General features: G+C 40.8%; 1 protein-coding gene across 1 annotated transcript; it reads right to left on the reverse strand.

The window, feature by feature from the left end:
• Positions 1-1,087: 1,087 nt before the first annotated feature.
• Positions 1,088-8,989, reverse strand: KCNJ8 (potassium inwardly rectifying channel subfamily J member 8). The gene is made up of 3 exons (XM_059080571.2): positions 8,432-8,989; positions 7,162-7,602; positions 1,088-2,158 (listed from the first exon to the last, which is right to left on the reverse strand). Exons 2-3 carry the CDS (start codon positions 7,533-7,535, stop codon positions 1,258-1,260), a joined length of 1,275 nt encoding a protein of 424 aa, XP_058936554.1. The 5' UTR covers positions 7,536-7,602; positions 8,432-8,989; the 3' UTR covers positions 1,088-1,257.
• Between the last annotated feature and the right edge of the window lie 372 nt (positions 8,990-9,361).

Here is a 9,361-nt window from a genome sequence, read left to right on the forward strand (position 1 = left end):
GCAAAAGAAGTAGCTGTCCCTTTTGGGAATCCAGTCCTAAATGACACAGGAATGCTCTTAGCTGTTCTGCAAAATCTCCTTGCCTAGTTGTGCCAACAGGTGGCCATGAGGGGGACAAAGAAACCTCTGGAAGTCACTGTGAAGAACCAAGTAAATTAAGAGAATCCACTTAGAAGTAGATGAGAACTAAGCAGCTTTTTTTTTTTTTAAATAAAAATATTTTTCCAACTCACAGGGAAATGGGTAAAACTTTTCAGGTTAAATATTTCTTCTGTGAGCTGTTCTTAGTCAGTTGGTACCTCCTATGGCTTGTCTTTAAGCAACTGGGAGCCCCAGCAGGACTGCAGACACCTGGCTGAGCATCGGGGAAAATGCAGAACTAAGCAGGTTTTCTGTGCGAAATCCAAAAATAGATTTGCAAGTTTCTATTCATGTTTTCAAGGCTCTGAATGAGAAGTTAACAGGAACTTTGCTTCAGCAATCATATTGTGGGGTGATTTCTAGCTTTGAAACTTTGAGCCTTATACTACAATAGCTGATTTAATGGAATAGGAATTTTGATTTCTAGTTAGATTCAATTACGTTCATGTAGAAACATGCTAGAATTGAACTCGTTGTTGTTTTCCAGTTTCACAGATGTCCCTGCTTAAAATTTTAGTGTCATTTTCCTAATACTAGTTATGCTTATACTATACAATTTGAGAAAAAATACAATTCAATATTTAAAAAATAAACAACAGAGCAAAACAAAACTAAGTTTTTGTCTCAGCTTCTTACCTGGTGCAGTTAAAAAAAGAGAGAGAGAGAAAGAGAGAAAGAGAGAAAGGAAAAACACAATTTGGGGGCCCCCTGCCCATTCTATCACATTTCAAGAGCGAACAATAGAAACAGAGACAACTGTGGTGTCACCCCCTAAGTATTTCATAAAGCATCCTTCCTTGGGCCACTTTCGTATTCAAGGTCTATTACTACTAATGTAATTCTTGGGTTTCAAATTGAGAGAAATGAGAGCATTTCCCCTGCCTAACTTAAGCCTATCGCTGCGCATACTGCATGGATGAAACAAGTGAGCCAAGAACCCTCCACCTTGTGTGTTACTGTTTATTGACACAGAAAGTGCTGCTGTTGGAATACGCATATCATTTAGTGCATTAAGATAAAGAAGGACAAATTATTGTGTTCCAGCTCTGTTTCAGTCTGTGCCCTGTAGAAACTCTTCAACATCTTATCGAAGACTTTCTGGGGGTTGTGTTGTTGTCAGGATTCCGACGTGTTCTGATTTCCTTCTGGAGTCATAAATTGCACCTTGGGCACCATGAGGGATGAATTGTTCCGGCGCATGGAATTGTTCCGCCTCATGGAATTGTTTCTTCTCATGGAATTGCGCTTCCTCAGAGAATTCTGGTGGGACAGTTCACTCTTCTGGAGGGTTTGGATAAGAATGGAAGGCTTTTCGTCCAGCTCTCGGGCGCTGCACCTCGGAGCCGCTACTTTCACGGTGTTGCCGAATTTGGAGTAATCCACGGAATACACGCCTTCCTCCTCGGTTACGATGGACACGAAGCGATGGCCCCATTGGATCTCCTCGGCGATGTAGGAGGTTCTCGCTTGGGTGGTAATGCCAGTAGTTTCGACCACTCCTTCTAGAATCACGATGACCTCCAGGTCTTGGTTGGCGAGGTCGGTGGCGGAGATATCATACAAGGGGCTGCGCTTGTCAATCACGTGGCAGATGATCAAAGGGGCCACCAGAAAAATGTTATTACTCTCAAGGGGGTTATCAACGGGAATGTCTAGTTGGTGAATAGGCACCACCTCCCCTTCGGGTGTCGTGGTTTTCTTGACCACCTGGATGCGCACCGATGCACTAATGATCATGCTTTTCCTTAAGTCGCCCACGCGGAACATGAAGCATAGTTTGCCATTTCGGACCGCAATCACCGCATGGCGGCTGAAAATCAAGGTTTCCGCCCTTCTGTGAGCCTGGGCTGTTTTCATGAATATGCAGCCCAACATGACTGCATTGATGATCAAACCCACAATGTTCTGGAGAATCAGGACTGTGATGGCTAGAGGACATTCCTCTGTCATCATTCTCCCGCCAAACCCAATTGTCACTTGAACTTCAATGGAGAAGAGGAAAGCAGAGGTGAAAGACCTGTAAGAAACGAGAGCAGAAAACAATGCCATTGGATCAGAGTTTGAATCATGAAATAACAGGCTAAGTTGAATTTTGCGTTTTCTTCCTCCAAAGGCTATTTTTAAAAAGAATTTTATTAAAGTATAGTTGCTTTACAATGTTGTGTTAGTTGTTTCAGGTGTGCAGCAAAGTGAAATATATATATATGTATGTATATATATATATATATATATACACACACACACACACACACACACACACACACACGCAAACACATAATATCTAACATACGTAATATCTAACATACATATTCTTTTTCAGATTCTTTCCATTACAGGTTATTATAAGATATTGAGTATAGTTCCCTGTGCTATACAGCAGGTCCTTGTTGGTTATCTATTTTATATATAGTAGTGTGTATGTATATGTTAATCCCAAACTCCTTATTTATCCCTCCCTCACCCTTTCCTCTTTGGTAACCATAAATGTGTTTTCTATGTCTGTGACTCTATTTCTGTTTCGTAAATAAGTTCATTTCTATCATTTTTTAAGATTCCACATATAAGCAATATCAAAAGATATTTGTCTTTCTCTGTCTGATTTACTTCACTTAGTATGATAGTCTCTAGGCCCATCCATGTTGCTGCAAATGGCATTATTTCATTCTTTTTATGGCTGAGTAATATTCCATTGTGTGTATCTATCTATCTATATATAGATATAGATATATGCACACCACATCTTCTTTATCCATTCATTTGTCGATGTCCAAAGGCTATTTTTTAAAAAATATTTATTTATTATCTTTGGCTGCGTTGAGTCTTCATTGCTGTGTGTGGGCTTTCTCTAGTTGCGGTGAGCGGGGGCTACTCTTTGTTGCAGTGTGCGGGCTCTAGAGTGCAGGCTCAGTAGTTGTGGTGCACGGGCTCAGTTGCTCCGTGGCATGTGGCATCTTCCTGGACCAGGGGTCAAACCCATGTCCCCTGCACTGGCAGGCAGATTCTCAACCACTGCGCCACCAGGGAAGTCCCATGTCCAAAGGCTATTAAAGGCTTTTAGAAAGACTATCCAACTTAATGTATCAAATGAACAAGTGCTTGTGTTTAGAACTGGACATTTGATAGATGTCAAATGTAGAGGTAGATGCATGCATCTACCTCCAGGCTTCTGGGATACACTTCTGTTAGTGTTTTCAAATCATGTAATGATGGGCCTGTTTATGTAAAAACATTAAAATAATACCTAGACATATTTATATTTATAGGCTTATTTTACTTTGTGAAATTTTCTTCCAGGTTGATGTCTATTATTTATTGCCTATCTGTGTTTAAGTGACTTGAGTCATATGGGAAGTACTGAGTAATAAGTGAACTTTTTATTATTTACAACCTTTAAAGTCGTACACCCTAACAAACACTGATTGTGTACCTTATATATAGAGAGCACAGTGCTAAAGAGTGGTAAAATCACATCATTCAAAAATACTAGTATTTTTAGTTAAAAAAAAAACCATGTGCCATTTGGAACAAAACATGTTTTCTTACTGATTGTCTCATTTTGTTCTCTAAGTGATCTAGAGAATACTGAAGTTATTAAAGGAAGGATTTGAGGTAGATAAGTGACTGTGTCAAGATTACATAATTAATAAGAACATGAATTCTCTTAATTCTGGCCTAGTGTCCAAAAGAAGCCAACAAGTGTCAGGGTTTTCTTGGGAAGCTTTTTCAAACTGCACTTCTCTTCCTTATCTCAATGTAAACCCTGATTTGGTAGTTTAGGGTGGACCTGGATAAAACTTTTGAAAAGCTTGCAGATAATTCTGATTTATCTCCCCTGGTTGAGAAACACCGCATTTGGTTATTCTTATCACTAATTTATTCACTTAACTACATATCCTACGCTGCTGTGGCTTCTTAATAGAAACAGTCTTAGTCTTGTGTTTGCCCTACAGCCCAATTTCAAACTTTTCTAATTTTATAGACAAGAGACCATCTGTCAAAGTATTAGCTGTGTATTAATGCCACACACAATGAGAGACCAGATATTTAAATATTTGAATACTAAGTTAAGTGCTGCACTTTGACGGGACACCCTGAATGGCAGGCAAGCAGACGCAGGTGATTTTTTTCTATTCAGGTTCATAATCAGGGATTTTTATTTTTTTAATTGAAACATAGTTGATTCTTCTAATTAACTTTTACATGGAGTGTGAAAATTGCCTTTCTTACCCCTTTTGTTGCTAAAAAGATTCATGAAAAGCAATGATTGCTTTTTGTACTAGCTACACATGAGCTAATACTGAACGATCCAAGAACATGGCAAAGAATAAGAAGAGACCCCAGAGAAGGGGCAGGGATACAACATTGATTTCTAATTATACATGCTTCAGGGAGCAGCGTAATGATGAATATGCCCAGATGTTTCACTCTAACGGCTTAAGATATCATTCATGTGTCATATTGTGTATGTTGTTTATTTTATGAAAGAACTTACTTCCAAACGTTATATCGTGCAAGACCCAGCCTTTTACGAACACCTGTCACGCTAAACAACCACAAGAGCTGAAAGTGTTTAACTGCTCATTTGTTCTGCTACAGAGGAGTGAGGCTGAATTAGAAGGGGAAATATGTTGGTTTATTTTCTGACTCATGTTAGAAAGTCATCCACATGAAAGGGAAAGTGAGCCAGCCTGGAAGGAGAATGTTAAATGTTATTTGGATACACTGGAGAATATTCATTACAAGCAGTTTTCAGTTCTGATGACAAGGTGAGACACTGAACTTATGAAAGGAAAGGAAAGGAAATGCAAAGAATTAGACATATTATTAGTCATCTTTTAAATCCCCTTTGGGAGAGAATAGAGATTTTTCTGTTTCTATTTTTTTTTTTTTTTTTTTTGGTGAAAAAGTATTACGTACGGTTGATTAAGATTAAATTGTATGTTGCATCGAAGTGTAAATAGTACCACAATGTTAAAATAAAACCAGTAAGGTTTTAACCTTACAAGATGTTCAATAACATTTTTTTAGGTAAGAAGTGCAATTTAAAATGCTAAGATTAAATCAACTATATTTTAATTAAAAAATTTTAAAAAGAAATACACTTTAGAGAATCACCTAATGAAAAATAAATAAATAAGATGCTAAAACTGTCATACTGATAAAATCAAGTGTGTCTCCTTGTATCTGCAATGGCATTTCTCATAGTGAATTGAATGTTCAAACCAGCAGGAGTCCATCGGGGGATAAACATGCCTCAGAACACCTCTTGTTGAACAATAAAAGCTAGCAGTAAAACAGCTTTTAATAACCAGTGCACTCTGTCAAGTTCTTTTACAAAATCATTGCAGATATCTCACTTTTGATGGCATATCTTTAATAAATTGCTTAATGACTTTTTTTCCCCACAGCAAAAGCCAATATATTTGGCTTGTGAATAAAATCTGTCCTTTATTTTTCCGAGGTTCATCATTTCTGTTTCTTTCATCTCTTTTGATGTGTATCTACTTCATGTTTATTAACAATGTACCTTGATAGGAACATGATTCACCAACATCAGTGCCAATAAATTTCTTAAAGAGAAATATTATAGATATATATATATCTGACCTACGTATAGCTGTTAAACACAGTATTTTGTTCCTTTACATTTGGTGTACTGATGATCACCTGCATTCTTCACCTATATTTTCTTTGAGACAAAAGTTTGTGGCGAGTTTAAGACAAGAAAATAATATCTAACTCGATGGTAAAGGCAATGGATCGATTCAATTTGTTTTTTCTCCTCAACATCTGAGCTGAACTCTGTGGCATGCGATCTCTACGACAAATACTGCAACCTCCCTTGGTAAGCTGGCATTGCGACTCTTCAGGGAACGGAAGGATGGACAAGCTTACAGTCTGAGTTTCTGCTTCTTGCAGCGGTATGCTAATTGCATAAGATTTCAGGGTCTTTACAGTTCCCTGGAAGAATGATGCTTGCTCAGTTGCTTTGCTTTATGAATTATGTGAATTTGGAATATTATTGAGAAAAGGTCCTGGAAAAGTTGTTAGTAATAACTACTAATGCTTCGCTGCAGAGTGCTTATTTTTGCAATTGATATTACCTTTCTCCATCTTCCAACAAAACAAGAGACAAATCACTCCAAGAAAATGTTCTTAGGCCATGTGAAACTATGAGAGGAGAATCACTGAAATCAAATTCACTTCACTTATCTTTGAAATATTTACAATATAAGAGAAAAAAGCAAAATCAGGGCAATCTAAGAACAGTCTTCCTATCCTACTAAAACGTTTAGAGAAAACCACAACACAAGGTCACTTGTACATAATCTCTTCCGTTAAAAATGTGGACCAATCTCCACTTAAAAATAATTTTTTTCTAGTTCTGAATCTTAGCGTAATTTCTAATTTTGGAATTCAATGCAAGCAATCAGTTATTTAAGATAATCTTGATAAAGAAGGGCTTATGTTTATTTCATTTCTGGTGGATTTAAAAAACATATTTTTTACCTAGAACACCTCTCCACCAGTGTTTTCCCATTTTTCTCACTATTTCTGAAAATGTCACTGGTAAGAGAAGTTGTGGAAAAACATTACTAGCATTTGCACAATATTTTTGGTTGATCAGAGATATTGCCTTGTGGATGCTGGAACTATGGACAGCAGCTTTTTCAGACTGAAAACTCAGTATGTGGTTTTTTGGGGGAAGGCACTCTGTGGAATCCTTTGAACCACAACCATTTAAAAACAACTGGTATAATATTTTCAAGGCCAGCTCAAAGGATTGAAGTGCTATATTTTCAAAGACTCGTCATCCATAGAGCTGCATCTGAAAAGATTTTTAATACATTGGATTGGTTACGTTGTTTTTGTTATGTTTTTACTTTTTTGCATCTGAAGGTACTGAAACAAACTCTTCAGTTCACTTGCAACAAAATGACAGAGTGAAGAGAGAAAGGACAGTTTCATCTTTTTTTCGGTACCGTTTTCCACCCCTGCCTCACCCCGCTGCATTCTTACCTGACATTAGTCACACACACGGTGGACTCCAAGCCACTCTTCTCCATCCCACTTTTCTCCATGTAAGCATAGATGTCCCCGTGGGCAAAGGCCACCAGCCACCACATGATGGCGAAGAGCAGCCAGCTGCAGAGGAAAGACATGGTAAAGATGACCAGGGTGTGGCGCCATTTCAGGTCCACCAAGGTCGTGAAGATGTCCTGGAGGAACCGTCCTTGCTCCCGGATGTTCTTGTGGGCCAGGTTGCAGGCCCCGCTCTTGGCGATGAAGCGGGCCTTGGGCAGGCGGTCCCTGATGCGCGGTTTGCGCAAGTTCTCCGCGGCGATGCGCGCCAGCACATACTCCTCGGGGATGATGCTCTTTCTGGCCAACATCGTCCCGTCACCATAGCCGGCCTATGCACCTGTCTCCGACCTGCCTCTCCTTCCCTCGAGACCCGTCCTGCAGGAGGGAAACGAAGATGAAAAACCTTTCCCCCTATTTCCTCACCTCTTCTTCACTCCTCGCATGTAGGGGTGTGTCTATACACTCCAGGTGACATGCAAAGCTAAAGGTATGATCTTACTAATCTAAACACGAGCCTAGTTAGTGCTTGAGTTCTTGGATCCCGGAAAAATTACTTGGTCTGAAGCAGAACTGTTTTAATATTCCTTATCGTTTTGAACACAGAAGAGCACAGCCTTAGTTAAACAAAACCAGGAGCCTTCCTGTAAACAGCAGGCTCAGTGATAATTCTGAAATTACCCGCGTCTGTAGATTAGTGCAAGGATACCAGCACGCGACGTCTATGAGGAAAATTAAGGATCTATTTACTAAACTATTCACATGATGTAGCAATATTAAAAGTGAAGAGGGGAAATTCTTTTTCTGTTATTTTTAGAAATAGGCAAAGGCCGCGAGCTCCTGCGCAGTATAAATGTTTCTTGTAATTCGACAAAATGATAATAAGCAATGTGCTATGTAACCTGAAAATTACGTAGAGGTATTTTAAATTTGAAAGAAGTGTGAGTTGCATTTAAAAAAAAAAATCCCACTGGAACTCATAATGTAATAGCTTGAAAACTTCTTGACGACGAAGGGATCAAACATACAAGCTGCAGGAAAAACCCCGGACAATAGCCTGCGGGCTGCGGGTAGAGTCAATTAAAAGAGTGTGCCCCGAAATTACATCCGACGCTGTCAACCTCGCCCGTGTTCTGCATTTTCAATCATTTGCGGGGACGCGTTCAGCCTCCCCCTCCCCTCCGCTTAGAGGAGCCTTGAAACTTACAGACTCCGGGCAGCGGGCGCCGCGGCCGCACCTCCCCGCACACGCCGGCCGACCGCGAGCAGGTCCCTCGCTGTCCCATCTCCCGGCGCGGGAGCGGGGACCGCGACTGCCGCAGGGACAGATCCGGGGGCCGCGCGTCCTAGGGAGAAGAGTTAAAAGAATAAAAGGTGCAGTTGAATCTGAACGCGGGGAGGGCTGGAGGAAGGGGGATGGGTGTCGCTCTTCCCCTCCCCCTGCTCGGCTCTATCCCTTGGCCGCTGCCGACGGCGGAGGAGAGGCTTGGGGAGAGGAGCTGGGGCGTGATGCTCCACAAATCAGCCTCCCACTTCGGGCTTTGACGCGCGCCAGACCTCTGAGGCCGAAATTGCAGAGATGAGGGAGGGAGGGGATGGGGGAGAGGCGAGTCCCGGGGAGGTAGGGAGCCCGCCCGAGGGAGGGGCGACGGGGGGTGGAGGGCGGGGCCTGTAGAACCAGCCCTTTTCCCAGTAGCTGCGACCCCCTGCAGCCAGCATGACACGCATGTCTTTAAAAGGCTCCCAGCTCGGGGGAGAGAACTTTCTGAGTTCGAGTTCACTGACGTAAAGAGATTTTTTTTTTTTTAAACCTGGGTAGATAACTGTGCTACTTCAGGTTACATAAAACCAGACATAGAGATCAGAAAATAGTCTTCTGACGCATCCAGGCTGCGTGCACACATACTGATTTACATTAAATTTCCGTCTAGTAGGGATAATAAGTAGAAGAAGTGTTCTGAAACCCACTTCGTATTGACATATTTCTTCACCAGCCAAAGGTGGTTCTCAGGGAATTAAATAACACACACAAACGCACAACTACGGCAGAAAAAAAAAAAAAAAGTGAAAGAAGAAAACCGCTCGAAGTCTCTTCCAATAAAAAAATTTTACCCCGAGCAGGGACTGCAGTCAACAC

This window comes from Kogia breviceps, chromosome 12 (assembly GCF_026419965.1).
Source record: "Kogia breviceps isolate mKogBre1 chromosome 12, mKogBre1 haplotype 1, whole genome shotgun sequence".
Taxonomy (NCBI): Eukaryota; Metazoa; Chordata; class Mammalia; order Artiodactyla; family Physeteridae; genus Kogia; species Kogia breviceps.

Excerpts from the sequence above, each read along its gene's own strand:
- KCNJ8 (XM_059080571.2), bottom strand. The coding sequence starts at position 7,535 with ATGTTGGCCAGAAAGAGCATCATCCCCGAGGAGTATGTGCTGGCGCGC. Across the intron at positions 2,159-7,161 it reads GTGTGTGTGACTAATGTCAG|GTCTTTCACCTCTGCTTTCC; the intron begins GTAAGAATGCAG and ends CGTTTCTTACAG.